Source organism: Neltuma alba, unplaced genomic scaffold (genome assembly GCF_004799145.2).
Source record: "Neltuma alba isolate B1F8T4 unplaced genomic scaffold, ASM479914v2 tig00011543_pilon, whole genome shotgun sequence".
NCBI lineage: Eukaryota > Viridiplantae > Streptophyta > Magnoliopsida > Fabales > Fabaceae > Neltuma > Neltuma alba.
In genome coordinates, this window is record NW_021636205.1 from 571,134 (window position 1) to 591,783 (window position 20,650).

The 20,650-nt window shown below is 33.4% G+C and overlaps 3 protein-coding genes across 3 annotated transcripts; 1 reads left to right on the top strand and 2 right to left on the bottom strand.

Moving 5' to 3' along the window:
• Positions 1-3,092: 3,092 nt before the first annotated feature.
• LOC114714826 (FK506-binding protein 4) lies at positions 3,093-6,021 on the bottom strand. The gene is made up of 3 exons (XM_028899604.1): positions 5,033-6,021; positions 3,716-3,833; positions 3,093-3,590 (listed from the first exon to the last, which is right to left on the bottom strand). The coding sequence occupies exon 1, from the start codon at positions 5,948-5,950 to the stop codon at positions 5,120-5,122; it is 831 nt and encodes a 276-aa protein (XP_028755437.1). The 5' UTR covers positions 5,951-6,021; the 3' UTR covers positions 3,093-3,590; positions 3,716-3,833; positions 5,033-5,119.
• LOC114714807 (uncharacterized) lies at positions 3,375-3,988 on the bottom strand. Its single transcript, XM_028899577.1, has 3 exons — positions 3,984-3,988; positions 3,716-3,833; positions 3,375-3,590 (listed from the first exon to the last, which is right to left on the bottom strand). Exons 1-3 carry the CDS (start codon positions 3,986-3,988, stop codon positions 3,375-3,377), a joined length of 339 nt encoding a protein of 112 aa, XP_028755410.1.
• Positions 6,022-7,883: 1,862 nt separating the features above from the next.
• On the top strand, positions 7,884-8,870 carry LOC114714809 (aspartic proteinase CDR1-like). The gene has a single exon (XM_028899578.1). It carries the CDS (start codon positions 7,884-7,886, stop codon positions 8,868-8,870), a length of 987 nt encoding a protein of 328 aa, XP_028755411.1.
• Positions 8,871-20,650: the final 11,780 nt, after the last annotated feature.

Consider the following 20,650-nt stretch of genomic DNA (forward strand, 5'->3'; position numbering starts at 1 on the left):
ACAAGAAAGTAATATTCTACTTATCTTTTTAATTCAAAGATTTAAGATATTTAGTTTTAAATAATTTTGAGTTGTATTTTTGTGAGACAATTTAATTCTGGATTATCATTTTTATTCTTGAATTAGATTGATATGTGAATTTTATTTGTGTTGAGATACTTGCTAGAATTTTTGTTTATGAACCTTTGTATTGTTAGTTGAATTTATAATTGAATTTTCATTATAAATTTAATTATCAATGTAATTTGAGTTACACATTTTTTACCTAAAAAAAATTACAAATTTGGGTTCTTTGGAGTCTTGATTGTTTAATTGAGTTAGTAAATTATCTAATTGTTTGATTGGATAATTTTAAGCATAATTTTCACAATTAATTTAAATTATTTGTCATTGTCTTTAATGAGTTTAATTAATCAAATTTACATCATTATGAGTTTTCTAATAGTTAAGGGTTTTTTAAATTAAAGGTTTCTTTTGTTTCAAATAGATAATTAAACTTATTAATTTCATTCTCTTATCACTTTCTTTTCGTCTAATTAATTGATTTAGATTATGAAAGTTAACTTTATAAAAATCTTAAGTTGTTTCCTTTACTGTATCTGAAGAGAAACCTCTCACTTTTATTTGTTAATTTTTTTTGCTTTCCAGTTAATTTTCTTTATTTATCATTTTAATTTTTCCTTTAAAAAATCCCCCCAAAAAATTGTATTTGCATTCATTTAGTTTAATTTAATTTTTATAGAAATTTTAGGATATTTGCATCTTGTATTTAGAATTGGAATTTTGTATTTTATTTTAGGTCCATGTTATTGCATTTTTCATCACTTATATTTTTATCTAATGAAACTTATAACTTGCTCCTTAAAAGTAACAACCTAAGTTGATCATAAATTACAAATTAATTGGGACCTATTCTAATTAAGTGCTTTAGTAACAAAAGCATCATTATTGTGTTTAGATTAGTTGTGGTAAAATTAATTTTTATTTCGACTGACTTTTGTAAATTTAAGTTATGATCAAAATTAATTAACATAATGTGGTTTATATTTGAATTGGTGTTTATAAAAAATCATTTGAAAAGTTGAAACTTGTTTGTATAGACAATAAAAAGTATATTTAAATGTAAAATGACTAAAAAATTGCATGAGTTTTGTTAAATTATTATGTATATAATATAAGAATTCTAAGAAAAATATTAAAATTAAGATTATAAAAACAGTTAATATATTATTGAGAAAATTTGAAAATATTACATATAAAGTATCAATTCATTTTATTTCTAACATTTATCCATTTTACCTCAAATAAGTTTATGGTGATTATACATACTAAGGAGTTTTTGTCAACAGGTAGTTTTAATATATATGATTAATAATCATATTTTAAGTAAGACAATATCAATTTATTATAAATAAATGATTTAACTATTTTTTTAATATCCTCAAATTAAGTCTCAGGCTTTTATATTAAAGATAGATAATATCAAATTATTAGGTTTTTTAAGAATAATTTTGTCCCTTTTCCTTGTCATCTTTCCTTATTTCACGGTGCGTTAGTAAAGTTCCTCGTATCAGTTTTAGCATTAGAATGCCTTTTATCGAAACACACGCTCTGAGTCTCACTGGGACAACCAAACAAATATTGACCGAGGGAGACCGTGCTGGCTCTTCTTTTCTTTCTCTTTCCCTCTCCTTTCCGTGAACCTCCCCACAATGGAGAAGGACTAAAGAAAAAGGCGAATTTATTCAAAAAAGAGAGAAAGAGAGGGGAATTTTTGGAGGGGAATGAATGAGTCGGAAGCACATGAGCTTTTGTTGAACAGTGTCAATAATCTCTTCTATTACCTTGGACGAGTTACATATGATAAGAATTAAATTATTGCCTGTCTGTTTGGTTGAGCCTGTAAAGTGACTTATTAACTATTTATTGACTAAAAACTAGATTGAACAATTTTGATTGTATTTGGTTTCACTTTTAACCCAACTGATTTATAGGCCAAAAACAGTTTTTTTAAAGTACGATTATAAAAATATCTAAAATTTACTTACGACTTTTGTAAAATTAATTTTTTTGAATCAAAAAGCATTTTTGACTCTATATTTATGTTCTTCTTATATTTTTCTGTGCATATTTCTTGTGCTTCTCAATCAGTTTTAAATTATTTATTTATTTTTATTCTCTTAAATGAAAATAATTTTGAACATGGTTTTTATAATGTTTTTAATTTTTAATATTATTTTTTATTTTATAATTATATAAATTGTGTAGAGTATATCATCGAATTAATTATACTCTTCCTATCATAAATATAAAACCTATTTTATCATGTAAATCACACATACTACAAAAAAATATCTTATATTTAGAATCGGAAGAGTATAATAATGCTTTATTCAAAAATTTTCACATTAATATGATTTCTAATTTAAATATATTTTATTCATTAAATATACTTTTTTATTATAATAATTTAAAATTATATTATGTAAAATCTTATTTTTAATCATTTTTTATTATTATCCATTCTGATCATTCTACAAACTAAACCTACTAATTCAATCATTATCAAAACAACTTTTTTACTTTACAAATGAACTTTCGTAAAAATCAATCCAAATGTAAATCACATCACCGTATCTAACTTTTACCCAATCTAACTTTTATCAAAACCAAATTGAAAACAAGTTATTTTTTTTAGTACCAATCCAAACAGACCCTAAATAAAAACAAAAGTAAGGACTGAGTTTTAACTACATTCATAATTGAGGGATTTTGATCAATTTACATCCATAACTAAGAAATTTTGACCAATGTTCCCAAATTCTTATATTTAAGAACTTATAATTCATGATATTAAGATTTAAACATTTCAATAAAATTTACCATAACTTGTCTTTCCTTTGGCATGAAAAATAAACAAAATCTACAGAGTAAGAAATGAGGAATGAAAGAGGCAGAAAATGATCACTTGCCTCAGCATATAAGTTTACCTCAATCTTAAAGGTCTAAACATTCAGTGCAAACAGCAAAAATCAGCTAACAGAGCAGACGTCCACATCCATGTCCCATCAAAAAATTGAAGGAATTCCAGATGTGAGAATTTTTTTTTTATTTATTAATTTTGCAGACATGGGATCATTTTTTTCTTGATTTGTATTGCAAATATAATGCTTGGCTAGTCGGAAAAGCAATCTTCAAAAGGATTTGTAAGGCCTGATTACATTTGCAACCGATCACAGATGAATCCCCTATAACTTGAAGGCTGTAATTCATCAGGTCATCACATGTTCTGTATATATCTTAATTCTTCAGATAAAATTGTGAGGTAGGGGGAAAAAGGCGTATCATTTTTGGTTATATACCCAGAACCATTATCATAAGGTTTTACTCAGTTTCAGAACCTCCTTTAGCAACTGGTTGACTGAATTGTTTACTTTATCTGGAACAACCAGCTGAGGATGCACTAAAGACAAGGCATAAGAGCAAATGACCTTCATTGCCATAGCCAGATCCAAATTGTTGCTATCAGTCCGCCAAACACTTTGATCCGCAAACTTGCATGAATCTCTCAGCATGCATCTACTGCAAACCTGACGGATAACAAAATTGAAAATTTTGAAGTCAAGCAATTACAGCTTTATATAGTATTTTCTTTTTTTTTAAAAAAAATTTTTTGACAAAAATGCAGAAAGTATGTATACAAGATGTGCCTTACAGTGTTCTCTGGAATCTTAAAAAAGTATCGCAGTCTTTTGCAAGGATTGACTTGAGACCTCTTGGCAGACGGGCAGCCAAACATTGCCACCTCTTTCAGATGACTTCCTGAAAGCCATCTGTAAAATCCAACTTCATATTAGCACATATAAACATGGACATATAGAACTCAACCTGCTTATGTTCACAATATGAATATATTTTGCACATATTAAATAATCACGTTGATACAACACAATTGGATCGTATGACCTAGATGACCAGACTACCGCATATCACAAGCAGGACTCTTAAACGTGCAAGTTTCTTAGCATGCAACAAAATTTCAATCCTTTATGCTTTTTTATTGCCAAGAAACTGCATGCAATATTTGCTTTTCTTACGACTATTTAGTCTTCACTACACTGACTAGATTCTTAGGCTGTGAGTACCAGCTTAGGCCAAGATGAAATTGAAAACTACAAAGCCACTGATTAAACATCAATATTGGCAGCCTCCTCCTGCAACAAATTAATTTACCTAACTTCATGCAAACAGGATAATATAACTTTTCTAAGTTCATCGGTTGAACAATCAGAACAGCACTCATAAATTATCAAAGAGTCACTAGCAGAAAGCTAGACTTAAAAATGTCAAAGAATTAAGTTTGTGATATTATTGATAGCTAGATCTACATTCATCTTCTTATTCTGAGGCAAGGTCAGTTTTGTGGATCTTTAGCATATGCTGAAGGTAGCAAAAGTATCACAATGAAACTGCACCAGTTAAAAAAGAAAAAGATGGAAGGAAAAAAAAATCATGAACCAAAGAAACTAAAATGGATAGATGCCGCAAAAAATGCTCCAACTAGATGTCAAACAAAATGCACATCTAGAAGTCTAGAACAAACATACTCAACTCATCAAAATACACAGAAAAGATACGAGGGAACCCTGAAATATTCATATTTCTGGCTTAACACAAGCCACGAAACCCTATATTCAGCATCAACCACGTTTGGATAAGTCAAGTAGTAGACCAAGTATATACAAAACGAAAAAACGGCCCATCAGGAAGAGTGGAATAGGGCAACCTTTAAGCTACTCCCTTACAGGGTTTAAGCCTTGAAACTCAAGCTTCTAAAATCCAAAAGATCATCCCTAATCCCTATGGCAGAAATAATTGACAATCAACACCAATAGTCAAACGAGTAAACTCAAGTATCACAACAGGAAAGAGATCAAGGCCAAGAACTGAAGGAAGACATAAGTTTAAATGTTCATATTCTTCTATATGCATCTTCTCCATGAGTCCAACAAATGTAAGAGCGTTATCTTACTTGGAGATTTCTTGCTTGTCTCTGCAGAACTTCTGCACCGCTGACAATGTATAATGCCGGGCGTATTCAATATCGAACAAGCTAAGATCAAACTGTTTTGGCATCTCTAAAATACCCTTCTTTGTATAAATAAGATAGAAACGTTTCCATGTCCAACGAAAGCTTCTTTAAACCAACTGGCTCCCTCTGTTTCACTTCTTCATGCGTTTCATCAACAGGAGTGATTCCATGACTTAATCTCCCCAGATTAGCTTCCTTCGATTCCTCCCCTTGACCAAACAAATCATACAATCTCTTTGGTTCAGGTTTCTTTGGCTGCTCCACCTTAACTACCCCCTCCTCCTCCTCTATGAATTTTACTTCCCTGGGTTTCTTCAATTTCTTCTTCGGCTTCTTCTTTTTGTCTTCTACGCGTCCAACTTCACTTTTCTTATGCTCTGTCTTCTCCGACAAACCCCCGGCTTCACCTTCTTTCGGATTTTCCTGGAGCTCCCCCTTACCGATCTCCTCCTCTTCTATGAATTTTACTTTCGATTGCCTGGATTTCACCAATTTCTTCTCCGGTTTCTTCTTCTTCTCGACGTCTTTTACGGTTCCAACTTCACTGCCCTTGCTCCCTGTTTTCCCAGATAAACCAGCGGCTTCATCCCGTTTCAATTTTCCCTTGAGCTTCTCGTTTTTCGGAACGCTTCTCCGTTCTGGAGGTCTCTGAAAAAGAGAATGCAACGACTTTAAGGCATGCTTTCGGTCTGATTCTGCGAGGGCTTGAGAGGAAGAGGCGAAGGGTCTGCGATGAGACGGAGGGATTTTGTAGGAGTGAGGAGGGTTTGAAAGGATAATGTGATAGACGAAGGCGACATTTTGGGGCTCCAGAAGCGAATGCAAGCGACGAAAGAGAAGGTTTCTTGCTAAGGCCATGGGGTTTAGCTGACTGAGCTGTAGATCACAGCATTTGAGGAACTAGGGTTTAAGGGGGGTTCTCACTCGGACCAGAAAGGAGCAAACTTGAGAATGCCTTCTGGGAAAAAAAATAAAAAATACAAATTAAAGCACTCCTTTCTCTTCAATAACAACTGGGCTTCTTCCAAAAAGCGAAATCCAAACATCCCTGGCCCATTTTAGATTTTTTTCCAGGCCTGCCTGCCTACCACTGAAGTGAAGAAAAGAGGCAACAAGAAAGACAAAGCAGGAGATGTAATGGACATACTGGTGAGAGTTGAACCTAGTAGAAGAGATTAATTTCTCACAAAATGAATATTTAAATTCCAGTTAAAAGAGGTGTCTATATTTAATATCTAATAATTTCTTGAGCGGCATTACTTCCAATAAAAAGATATATGTGTCTACCAAAATAAACAGAGATGTAATGAAGAGAAGAAAGTAACTTCTGGGGGAGTTGAGAAATGCGCTGCAGTGGAGAAGCAGTTTCACCCCTGGGGAAATGAATATTTATTAATTAATAAGTACTGGTTTTTGAAATTTTTTACCACTAGAATGATTTTAAAAAAAAGGTAAGATTTCCTCTTTTTTATGCATAATGAGATTTACTTTTGTAATATTAGTTTTGAATTTTCTAGTTATATTGTTAATTTATTTTTCAAATTATTTTTGCATAAAGAAAGATAATGACGTGTGGAAGAAAGATGACTCCAGGTTTCATCAAGCATTACCAGAGGGATTGTTTCCCCTTCGTTCATCAGAAGCGAGGATTGAAGCCGTCGCCGGTGGGAGCTCTAGTTTGGTCTTGGAACGTGATGCTGCATGTCTTTGCTTTGTTTTGTTTTGTTTTGTTTTTTTGTTGCTAAAGTATAGGTATTCTCCTATTAGAATCAATCCTATTCGATGTACTGTTGGGTACTAGGGATAATAGTTTACTAATTTGCAAATTGTTTTCTCACTACATGCTTAAAAAATTTCATATGCCGATTTATTTACGAACAATATCTCCCCTTACATATGGTTTTGTTTACCCAACATTGAGATATACACATTTAACCAATTGTTCATTGAACACAAAATGATCGATATACGCATCTCTGTAAATTCATTAAATAAATCAATAAACATTCACTTATCACATACTATCTAATCATCATCAATACATGTCCACCCACTACCTACGAAATATTGTTCATTGAATGTAAAATACAAACTTCACTTTATATATATATATATATATATATATATATATTTATTCATCTGCAAATCTGTTCACAATACATGTATTGGAAATTAGAGAGAAGCCACAAAAGATGATTGCCAAAAGACGGGATAAAGACTGATATAATAAGCATTCAACTGAGAAAATTCATCTAACAATAAAAATTTCACCTTAATTCACTTAAAAAATATTATAAAATATAAAATTACAACACCAACAAGATTCCATAATATATACTCCTTCGATCTTTGATATAGGATCTAATTATTGAGTTGATTTTAATCTTAAATATAAAATCGCTTTCTCATATTTATCAGTTTTTTCTAAATTACTCATATTGATACTCGCTTAACTATAATCAAGTAGGAAAGGGAGGAGAATATTAAGAAAGATAATTATACTGTTTGAAGCAAAACATGTCATATTTCTTATAATTAACTTATTTACCTAACTTTTTTATTTAATCAAATTAATTAAATAAGTTTTATATTAAGGATCAGAAAAGTGTGTATATATATATGTTCTCGCCATGGTCATCTGTCCAATAATATACTACTTTTGGTCCTAATTATAAGATTTTATTTGTAGACTATAAATGAGTTCTTATAATTAGGATAGGAAGCTAGTGTGCGTGTATATATATGTGTGTATATTCTCCCGATCGTCATCTGTCCAGTAATCACTAATAGTATGGCAGAAGCTCATAATCCCACTGTTCCTCTCTCCCTCTCCTTCCTCCTCGTCACCTGCATTTCTGGCTTTTTATTCCTTACCGAAGCAACCAACCATGGCTTTAGTGTAGAACTAATCCACCGAGACTCTGCAAAATCTCCACTCTATACTGAATCATCACAGGTGCAGAAACTTCACAGCTCCTTCCTTCACTCCATCAAACGAGCCAATTGCTTCTACCCTAATACTGAAACCGATGAAGCCGAGGAAGATTTACCAGAATCTGAAGTAATCCCTATTACAGGAGAATTCATCATGGCCTATTCCTTAGGAACACCACCTTTCAAAATCTTTGGAATAGCAGACACAGGCAGTGACCTTGTTTGGTCACAGTGTTTACCTTGTCGTAATTGCTATAACCAAATAGCCCCCTCATTCGATCGTTCTAAATCCTCAACCTTCAAAAACATCTCTTGCTTCGACCAAAAATGTACATCCATAGTTCCCCGTGAGGTTCAGACATGTTGTGAGGATGGAACAAAACTTTGTCAGTACGACGTACAGTACGCGGATCACTTAGTTTCAATCGGAAACATCACATCAGGCACACTGACACTTGGCTCTACCAGTGGTCGCCAAGTGGCGTTTCCTAACATTGTGGTTGGTTGTGGGTATATTGATGGTCCATTTAGTGAAACAACTTCTGGGATTGTTGGTCTCGGAGGAGGTTCGATTTCTTTAGTTTCTCAGATAAGTTCTTCCATTGATGGTAAATTCTCATACTGCTTGGCCCCATTGTCGAGTAATCGAACGACCAAGTTGAATTTTGGAGCAAACGGTGTCGTTTCTGGAGCAGGGACTGTTTTTACTCCAATGTTTTGGAAAGATCCAGCGGCTTTCTATTACTTTACGTTGGAAGCAATTAATGTTGGAGACAAAAGGATAGCCTTTACATCATCAGGTGATTCGATTTTATCTCATCAATCACTAATTTATGTTTGTTAATAATGAGAAATAAGAAAAAAAAAAATTAAGTCAAGATAGCTATCAATTAAGTTATGAATGCTTACCCATTAGCGATACACTTTTGGACATGTGAGACTCGTTTTGACAGTGGATATAATTTCTTTTAATGAAAAATGAGCGAGTAAATTGATGAAAATATTTGTTTTTAATTCGTAGAATTGTATATATGCACTGTAATAATTTGATCAGATAGAACTCATGTTCTTGTCTTATTCGAATTATTTATACCAGGTCATTAATTTGATTTCTTTGGTTCACGCCCTCTTCTTTAGTTACATGATCATATCATCTCAAAGCAATGTTTTAATTAAAAAAAATGGCCAAGGTTGACTTACAATTTGATCATACTGATTTGTTAAACGACACCACACACAGCAGAATTATCCATAACCATATATTTAGGCGTGATGTAGATTAGATTATAACCCAAATTTTTAATTTTTAATTAGGTGCATTATATTATTTGTGTTGATGCTATAAGAAAAGGACTTGGTTTGCATGTAGGTGGCTCAGTGGAGGGGGGGGGCAAATAATTGATTCAGGAACAACACTGACTTTGCTTCCACAAGACTTCTATTCAAAACTTGAAGCAGAAGTTGCTTCACAAGTGAAATTACAACGTGTTTAAGACCCATTAAAGATTTTGAGCCTTTGTTATAAGTCTTCGTCGCAAAGCATTGAAGCTCCCTTAAGGCTGCTCATTTTAAAGGTGCAGATGTAAGGTTAAGTACACTAACAGCTTCACTAAAGTTTCTGGGATGTGTTTTGTTTTGCTTTCCCTCATTTTCAAGTGGTGCTGTGTTTGGGAACATCGCACAGACGAACTTCTTGGTGGGTCATGATATTCAGAAGAAGTTGGTTTCCTTCAAGCCACTGGATTGCACCAAGCTTTGATTTTTATGTTTTCTGTCATTAATAATTATTAAACTGTTTTTCTTGGCCAGATTATCATGTGTAAACTCGATTATTTACGTGGAAATTGGAACTTTGTTTGTTTTGACTACTGAGAAGAATTAGTACAACTCGAACTGTATCTGAAGTAAATAATAGTAATATACAATGCCTAAACTGTGATTCTCTTTTTTTCGTTAATATTGACGACGTATATGAGAATATGAACTTAGCTCAAAATTACTAAATTCCAAATAAAGAATTGCAACAAAAATATTATATTTATAAGTCCAGTCTTGTCAAAACCTATTAAAATGTTATTATTAATAATTTCAGTTTTTTTTTTGTGTAACTCTTTTAATTTAAAACTTTATATGACAGTAGCATGATGGATTGAAAGACATAGCGTGAATCTTAACGACGAAACATTTTGATATGGATGATTTTGATTTATTTTTATTATTGAAGGTACTATATAGAGATAAGTGTAGACTAAAGTATATATTTACTTAAATTGCTGTTTAATCACCCAATTGATAAAGTATATTTTTAGTCTATTACTTTTAAAACTGTTAATCTTATTGAAGGAAAATGCTCACTCAACCAATTAGATGATAACATATGCAATCTAATAGCCACTAAACATACTTAAATTTTAATTATTTAATATAATGGTGTTTTTTCCGGTAAATATATGTATTTTTTAATTGGAAGCAATCCTATTGAAAGTACTGTTATGTACTAAATATAACTACTTCTCTTAACAGAAATTCAAACTTAATTTATCATATTGTGATGGACTAGCATTTTTTGCCGTTAGACTAACTCTGTTGGTAATATAACGATATGTTTTAAAATTAAAATATACAAATATGCAAATTTGTACAATTGAAGCCCACATTGAGGTCTTCGGCTTTTTGTTATTGGGCCCGAAACAATTATACTTTTGATCCCATAAGAACTTTCCAGAGAAAGGGGAGAAAAACAATCAAATTGGTGCAAAGAAGATAAGAACAAGTTCACGTGAGACCGATGTACAAGATCAATTAATGTTTGCCACTTTGCTTCTGAATATGTCACTGGTATGTAGCAGGGAGAAGTTTTAGTCCAAACTGTAAGTTATTTGTAATATATTTAATCTTTTTTTTTTTCAATTTTATCCTTATAATTTGATTCTTGTTGAAAAGAGCAAAAGAAGAGAGATATATGTCAATGATTTATAAATATAGGGAAAGTGAACGTGGACAATAAGGGAAAATTTAAAAAATCATTGCATTACTTAATACTCCCTTCAGTCAATAATATAATAAGTTGGTTAATTTTCTCACGTATTAAAAAATAAAATTTTAATAATTAAATTGTTTTTAAAATGACAGAAATTTTCCTATTTTATCCCTAAAAAATGATAAAGTTGCTTCTAATATTATATTTTTTATTATCTATCATCTCCCTCCTATATTTAATAGGAATGAAAGTGAAAAAATTATATTAATTGTTCCGACAAAGTTATATTTTTAGATCATAAATCATAATTTTCCTAACAAATTTCTTATATTACGAACCAGATGGGGTATATAAAAATGTGCTATACATAACTTGTATCAAGGATTTATAATATAATCAAAACAAAAGACGCATGCAGGTAGCTAGGTGCTATTAATTGCCCGTGTGAACTGTGGAAATTGATCAAATCTTTAAGAATAACACTGGATTATTGTTATGTTGCCCAAAAAAAAAATTGAATTATCAAAAGACTACTGAGACTGTTGACTTAAATAGTTAATGTATAAAATATGAATCAATCATTATCTATGTAGCTAATAATAAATAATCCTTATAAAGCTTCTCATAAAATATTGCTTCTAGCTAATAATAATGTTGGTTCCTCTTCCTGCCCAGCATAATAAATGAATCTCCAACATGTTATCATGGACATCAACATCAAAATTCTTCACAATAACACCCTTACCAGTGCCACCAGCTTCCTTTATACGTTAAAGTCTCTCAAGTATTTCCGACCCTATCAATACATGCGCACAAAAGCTTCAGATTTTAAGAAATTAATTAACATACATCGCAAAAGCCGCGTTGTTGAATTATATAAATCAGTAATCATTTGCATGGCTAGAGAGGGTCTTATTTCCTCACTCTTCATTGGATTCTCTAATCGCTAGAAGAAAAATTAGATTCACTCACTTGCATTGAAGTGTCAAATATACGCATTCTAATGCCGGTGAAATTTTGGTCATGCGAATACATAATCTCAGCAAAATATAGCTGGACGTTTGTAAACAATGAATGATCTGCATGTGTGGTGACAATCCTTAAAAAAAAAAAAAACAAGGAGAAGAAAAGGGTTCTGTCCAGCAACCCAAATATCATTATTAGTCCGTTACACGTATTTTCATTTTTAGGTTTTGGTATTAACTCTAAAAATAAACAACACTTTCATATGAAAAATAGAAAAGCACGAAAGACTAGAGCATCAAGAAATAAAGAACAGCACCTAACCAAGAAAAGTTAACAGCAAAAGAATGTAGCATTAACTATTAAAAATCAAAGACTAGAGAATAACATTTGCCGGAAAGAAGAAGAAGAAGAGAGAACAGCAATAATGCTCTCAGTCCTCAGAAGCCCATTCTTCTCCAATCTCTCAGTAGCTAATCTAAACCTCCACTTTTCTGAGGAGATTTGCTCTCAGAAAGTGTTGAGAGCAAAATCAAAAAACAGAAAAGCTTAGAGCTCGTAGGGAGGAATGGTGGAAGGTGAGGGAGAGATCAGCAAGGTGGAGGGAGAGTGACGAGAAGAAGTGGTGATGAAATAAATAACAAAAAAAATGAAAGAAAATAGAAAGAGATGGATAGGAAATAGAAGAACGAACCGGTGGAAAAGGAGGCATTCTCAGGGATGTTGAAGACACAAAGCACCTTGAGAGGCACTGTGAGAGAAGGGAATGAGGAAGGAAGAAGGCAGAGAGGAGGAATTTTGGAGTTGTGGGCATTTAAGGATAAAAAAGGTAACGCTATGGGATGGGATCTACCCACCGAATATTCTCTCCATGTTGTCCTAAATCTAATCCGTCTTGTTTGCTTGCACGAAACCTGCATGAAGAGAAGAAGCCTAGTACTCAGCTATGGCTTAGCCTTTTTCCTATTCTTTATTTGTTTTTCCATTTGAGATATAATCCTTATAATGCTTATCCCTTTCGAATTAGATTCCCTTCCACTACACTGCAAATCATCCTTATATAAACAAAGGGAATCCCCTCTAACATTCAGTTTTAGAACTGCCTTTAACAGCCTGTTGACCCAAAAATCTATTGTTTTTTTTTTTAGAGTTCATGTGGAACCTCTTGATCAATGCTGCTTTTTCTTACGTAATGAAATACTAGCAGGTAGTTAAGTTTTTCTAATGTTGTTCCTATTTAAAGCCATTAATTATGGGGGAAAAAGTAATACAAGTCTATAACTTTTCTACTTAAATATGGATAAAATAAAAAAAAATTCATTTGTAGGCAAAGCTAATAATAAAATAACCTCCCATTGATATTAAATAATTATTTCAAGGATGATGTATACAGGTCGATGGTCACAGTATTCGTTGATTTTATTTTTGCTTTCTCCTTCGACAATTCTCTAGAGAAATAAATATGTACAATTACTATCAGAGTCTCAAGATTCTTTTGATCAAAATATTACGAGGAAATAAAAATCAATATTAATTTAAAAGATGATGGTGGTAAAAACTCTTCAAAATATAAAGTTAATGTAGAGTGATAATACTCATAATTTTGATGCATAATTTTGCTCCCTTTTTTTTTTGTTTTTTGGTACAAAAGAGGGCAAAGCCCAATTAGAATAAATTAAATAAACTGGGGACTTAATCCATACTCTCTCTCTCTGCACAGTGTCCTCAATGAAAGCAGGACAAACCTTGTAAAGAACAGAATTTGTAGTTCCTTGCTTAGCTAGAGTATCCGCCACACCATTGCAGGATCGAGGTGCATAGATCAGCTTTAGTTCCCATGGTAGAAGAAGTAAGTAAGTCCTTGATTTGGACAAACATCATACTACAATTCCGAAGCATTCCTTTATACAGTAACCGATCCACCAACTCTTCAGCATCAGACCCCACTATTAGTTTCTTAAAACCAAGATTCCACGCCATCTTCAAAACTTTGAACAACGCCCACTCTTCTGCCTCAAATGCACTACACAAACCAATCTTATGAGAGAATCAAGCTATCCATGTTCCAGTCGGATCTTTGAGAACGCCTCCACACCTGCCATAGCTGATCTGCGATCCCTCGCTCCATCAACATTCAGTTTTCCCATCCACAAGGAGGTGGCTTCCAAATAGAGCTGCCCAAAGTCACCTCATTGCAACTCTTTTCACAATCCGTCCTCATTATATAGTTTTTCCAGCTGTTTTTAATTACCATCAACGGTTTCATTGGTCGTTGATAGTTCAGATCAAATTCCGCCTTGTTTGTCCAGCACCATAACTCCCAAATAATCACCCCCCCACAAAAGATTCCAGTCGGCCACTTCTGAGTTTCTTACATGACACTTCAAATTGACTGAAAACCAATCTCACAGAGGTAATGCAAAAAAATGCTGAATATTTGCGGGCTCAACTAAGTCCATCCAAATTTGCCTTGCAAAGCTACAGTCTCACAAAATATGGATGGTATCTTCATTATCTGTATGACAGTAAGAGCACTTTGGGGAATCTGTAGACCAGGAACTTCGCCACACTTTGGTTGGGAGCTTATTATTGAAAGCCCTCCATAAGAAAACTCTCACCCTCTCCACACCCTGCCAATTCCATATCAGCTTATAGGTCGGGTGGTAAAAATCTTCAGGATGCTGTTGCAGCAAAAAATAGGCACTTCTAATCAAGAATTCTCTGTTTGGATATGCTTTCCAACATATAAAATCATTGCCGGCCTCAGCCATAGGAGGAAGAATGCTTAATACTTTGAATAACCTCCTTTCTTACTGCAGACCTTAATTTCGTAAGGTCCCAGAAATTGTGGGTTGTCCAGTCAGCTAGCACACTATTTTCTTCTTCGCTGGTAATAGGCCGTATGCACATCGAATTGATAGTCTTATCAGTAAATAGCCAGCAATGGTTAAAGAAATTTACTAACTTCCCATCTCTTATGTGCCATTGGATCCCTTTTTCTGCTAGTTTGCTGCATTCACATATAAAACGCCACAGCTTCGAGGCATCATTGCTGTATTGGAAAAGATTTTCCTCATTAAGTAACATGTATTTCCTGGTCAAAATATTAGTCCACAAATCGGATCTCCAGTTAAAAGTTTCCAGGCCAGCTTTGCCCCGCAGCCGTGTTCAAAGCTGTGAGTTTTTTAAACCCCAATCCACCATGGGACTTGGGCAAAGTAATCTGGTGCCATCCTATAGGGTGATAGCCTCTCTTGTCTTGTCCATGGCCCCAAACAAAATTTCTTTGCAATCTTTCAATTTCAGAGTAGATCTGTGTAGGCACACGAGCAACCTACATAGGATAGACGAGGATGGTACGTAGAATAGACTTTGCAAGCATGATTCTCCCCGCCATTGATAATGACTCTGCCTTCCAAGCTGATAATTTCGATCTCACTCTATCCACCATATAATGAAATGATTCTGTGGTTATTTTACCCCTAAACAGTGGGAAACCAAGATAATTGCCAATCTCGCCACTAACTTTCATCTGGGTTATGTCCCTGATTTTGGCTTTTGTTCTTACATCTACTCTCGGTGAGAAAAAAAATAAATGACTTACTCTTACTCATCAACTCTCCAGAAGCCTCACAAAACAGATTGAGGCCGTTCATCATACAAAAGGCCTGCTGTTTTGAGGCAGCACCAAAAAGTAGAAGATCATTAGCAAACTGTAAGTGGGAAACACTAGGTCCATTACGAGTAACATGGATCGGCTTCCACTTATTCTCGCTCACAGCATCACAAATCAGGTGTGAAAGACGATCGATGCATAAGACAAATAAAAGGGGGAGTTGGATCTCCTTGCCTAAGCCCCCTTTGAGAAGTCAATTCCGTAGTCATCTCACCATTCCAAAGAACATTGTAGGTCACCGAAGTTACACAAGCCATGACTAGATTGATGAAATCATGCTCAAACCCAGCCTCAATAAGAACCTCTTTCAGAAAAGACCATTTAATTCCGTTGTATGCTTTTTCAAAATCAATTTTCATAGCAAGAAGGCCCTTCTTATCTCTTGACCTTTTCATTATGTGGATTAACTCTTGCCCAATAATAATATCATCCTGAATATGCCTTGCTTTAATGAAACTAACTTGAAAGGGGGAGATTAACTTGTTCATTGTGTCTTTGAGCCGCCTTGTGATTGTCTTCGTAGCACACTTATAATGAACAGCACACAGGGATATAGGTCTGAAATGAGCCACAACCTCTGGGTCCTCTCTTTTTGGAATTGAGGAAAAAGTTTTGTTTGCTTCCTTGACCTCTACTTTTTCCTGGAAAATGTTGTGAACAAAGGTGCAACCTGCCTAACCAACCACTTTCCAATTCTTTTGATAGAATATCGGGGAGAACCCGTCAATGCCAAGGGCCTTATAGGGACCCATAGCGAAGATAGTCTCCTTTATCTCTTCATTCGAAGGTGTCTCTATTAGACGATTCCAATAGAGATCATCCACTATGAGAAAATTCATGGTAGTACAAAGCCTAACTTCCCCAGAGTTGTCTTTAGTATAGAGCTTCTTGAAGTAATCCGTAACTAGAATTGTAAGCTCATTTCCATCATCGATCCACTGTCCATGATCATTTTTCAAAGTAAGCACTGTTTTGTTTCCTTCTCACACAAGTCTTCAAATGATAATAGCATGTATTCCTATCACCTTTAGCAATCCATTGAGTTCTAGCTTTTTGAAACCATTTTACCCCCTCTAGATGTAGAAGCTCTTCTAATTGCTTTTGAAGATCCAATTCCAGTTCGCACAGAAACTCAGAGTAAGGATAAGCATTGGAATTTTGTATTCCCTTTAATCTTGAGAGGATAATACTCTCCTACCCTTCTTTTCTCCATTCTCTGTGAGATTGAAGAGCTGATGAGAAAATGAAATTTCTGGGTTATGAAGAAATGGGAGAGAAAAAATGAAATAATGATGGAACAAGTAGATTAAAGCTTGTATAAGTGAGTTTAAGTGTTGCATGTTGATAATTGTGGGTGCATGTGGATTTCCTTGCTCTGTTTTTGTTGACCGAAACAGGGGTTAAAAGATTCATTAAAGTGGAATCGAATTGTGAGGGTTGAAGGAGAGGATATATGTACACACACTCATAAACCAATCTGCTTGAATGGTCACGGATACCTGATATATGTGTATGTGGGCGTGGTTGTTAAGACAAGGAATTTTTGAATTTGGCCTTTTTCTTTTTTGCGCTGCAGCGTCAGATTCCGCAGTGGGGGATGGAAGAAAGCTTAAATGATGAATATATGAAGTGTCGGATATGAGATATATAAATATATGTTTGTTTGTGATTAAAATGCTAAAACTGAATGATCAATATTAAAAAAATCTTTGGGACGGTTACTGTTTTGTGCTTTTAAATGCTTTATATTTATTGTCGATGGTCTAGCTAGGTGTGGAGACTTTAGAATGATGAATTAAATTTTGTTTTTGAGCTTTCTGGAAATTAGAAGGAGGTGCCGGAGAAATCAAGGACATTATAAGCTATGAAGATTATATATGTCTATTTCTTTAGGCCTTTATGGCAACTAAAAGAGGAAGAAGTTTGAAACTTATCAAGTATCCTTAGGTATTAAAACGTGATTAAAGTTTCTAAAGTGATAATTAAAGATGGCGTAATGGTTGGAAGCTTTAGAGATTGGATGGTTAAGTTGAATTAAATTAATTAGGCTGTAGTTTACATTGTTAAAAGTCGAATATAATTTGTTTATGTGTGTCAGATCAAGTTTGGGAGCATTTCAAAGGTGACTTAAGCATTGTTTGAAATGTGGAAAATTTCCAGATTTACGTAAGGGGTTGAATAGAGGAGTTACATAAAATCTTCATAGGAAATATAGCATAGGTTATGGTACTGATAATGTAAAACCGTGACGATGATAGTTAGGAAAGCTGAAAATTTTATGTAGCTTACTGTTGGGGTTTAAGAACGTTAATCTTAAAATATTACTGGAGAATTAGAAAATAATTAAGAAGCTAGAAATCTAAAGAATGGTTTTTGATGTTCTAAAGTTACTCAAGAAAATAGTGGGAAACTTATGTTCCATAATGAAAACTGAATAAAGGAAGGAAGGAGTTATAGATCAGATAAAGCTATGCCATAATTGATTGGTGAATTAATAAGGAGTGTATGTATGTATACATACACTCACTATCGATTAGTAAGCTTTTAGGGGACAATAATATCTAAGGGCTAATAGAGTCCTAATATACAAAGTTGTGAAATATGGTTAGAAGTTTATTAAAGTGCTGTGATGATGATTTTCAAAGCTGGAAATAATTTCCAGATTTAATATGAAGTGTTAATAGAAAATATTTTAAAGATAGAATGAAGTTGAGATTTGTAGGACTTGTATGTGTGTGTTCTTGGAAGTTAGGAAGTTCAAATAAAGAGTCAAAGGATATGAGGAACTTATTAGTCAAAACTTGGAATTTTGAGCAAGTATTTAAAACTGTTGGAATATACTTATAAATGTTGACATTGTTAAAGATTAAACAGTGTTATCAAGTGGGCTATGAGAAGGACACATTAAATGTCCATAACTATAGTATATAAAATAATATTTTCAACCAAGATGTCTAGTTACTAAGTAAACTAATTGTATAGGTTGAGATAAGGGAGAAAACTTTCCAAAGAGAGTAGTTTGAATAAAAAAAATTATCCAAGGACTAAAGTATAAAGATTAAAAAAGATTTGAGAATTAAAGAGATTTATTTAATTTATGAATTATAGTTTGACCAAACATTGATCTATCCTTACGAATACCATAGGTTTTGATATCTGCTCCAGCCTTCAAAGAAAGTAAAAGAAGAAGAAATTTGCAAGGTTTGATTTGGAGGGAAGCAGTCTAGGTAGTAATTCTTTCCTATCTTACACTTGCATATGATTGATGCATATCTGTTTGTGCCACATTGTTGTTTTAAAGCATGAGAACATGTAATCCTCAATTCCTTGCATGGATTATTTAGCCGTGATTACATGTAGCTAGGGCTATGCAAAAACCTGGTGGTCTGGTATGGTCCAGTCTAACTCGAGCAAACTCGGTCCAGTCTGGTCCAAAAAAAATTGGCCAGAAACAAGACTGGATCCTACTGGTCTTATCGAGCTGGATTGGACTAGGGACTAGCCCCTCCAACTAGTTAGTCCAGTCTAGTCTCGCTCGATTTTTTTCCTTCAATTCTTAACTGTTATTTATATAATTTTAATTTGTTTTAATTCTTCCATGTAAGTTTTTTGTCAATTCAAATAATCAAGATTTATCTATTAACTTTCTAAGTAATGAACATGTGTATATATTTTCTACAACATAAGATCTATATTAATGAGGATTAATAAATAAAACATCACATTATTGAGAAATTGAAGGGAATGATCAAATTTGATGAAGTTTGGATTCAAGTATGTGCAAAATTTTATATATTAAGTCACAATCTTGCCTACTATTAAAGAATTTTTTTTTTAAAAAATAAATTTAGGTCCTAGACTGGTCCACACAGTTCAGAGGACCAAGTCTAGTCCAACCTATAACAATGAAACTACTACATTTTTAGATTAATTGTTATTAAAAAGTTAACCATAATAGAAAAGAATAACCATGATAGAAAAAAAAAACTTTGTAAAACATTTAAAAATACTATCATGGTTATATAAGCATGCTAAATCACATGAGATTAACTATGATAGAAAAGAGTTAAACCAATATATAAATATGTCTATCATGGTTAAAAGAACCTTTCTAAATCAACTTCGTGCAAATCAAGATTCACAATGAATAGGGCTTTGGGCATTATGAATCCTGAATGTCATTTTCAACCATAAACTTATAACACAATTTTACTGAATAATACCTTTCATAACTTTTTAAAATAAAAAAGATCACGTGCAAATACCTAGAGGCCTTTGACCTTTTACCAGCATATAATCCAGTAACAATTATCAAAAGTATACTATCAAAATAATCAATCTCAAACATATCAGAGTATGTGGAATGGGCCTATTTTGGCAATATACATCTATCAAACATAATCAAAAGAATGGAAATGCTACAATTTTGCAGTAGTAACTCAAACTTCCGGAACCTTTCCTGACTGACCTGAACGAGAACTATCACCTAGAAAAGTGTTAAATCAACAGGGTGAGACAAAAGCCTTAATAACCAATAATCCTACTTATCAAGCATACAAGTAAGTGCTCATGAGGTGTCAAATGCGATAATTGCAAATTCATAGTATTTAAATAAATTTCATATTGTCAAAGCATATACCAAAGTACAATCAATAATCCTCTCACCTCCCTTATATCCACCCACCTTATATCCTCTGACTGAACTCATAGGCTAAATCCTCATCCATGTGACTGGTAATAATACAAGCTCACGGATTAAGTGATATGGACCAGCCAAAATATAATCCATAGAGCACAAGACCAGACCATGGGTTCTGCTTTTAGTCTACTAGTGGGATGTCAATGCCCTATAATGAGTAATTGGGCCAAAGGACCAATCAGTGTACACCTGATAGCCCTACCACCTTATATTCTCAAATGTACATAATTCACCCCCTTATATCCTCTTTGGTATGATTCCCATCATCAACATTTGCCATCCCTTACATATCAATACTCAAAATAT

Excerpts from the sequence above, each read along its gene's own strand:
- LOC114714826 (XM_028899604.1), bottom strand. The coding sequence starts at position 5,950 with ATGGCCTTAGCAAGAAACCTTCTCTTTCGTCGCTTGCATTCGCTTCTG.
- LOC114714807 (XM_028899577.1), bottom strand. Across the intron at positions 3,591-3,715 it reads TTAAGATTCCAGAGAACACT|GTTTGCAGTAGATGCATGCT; the intron begins GTAAGGCACATC and ends GTTATCCGTCAG.
- LOC114714809 (XM_028899578.1), top strand. The coding sequence starts at position 7,884 with ATGGCAGAAGCTCATAATCCCACTGTTCCTCTCTCCCTCTCCTTCCTC.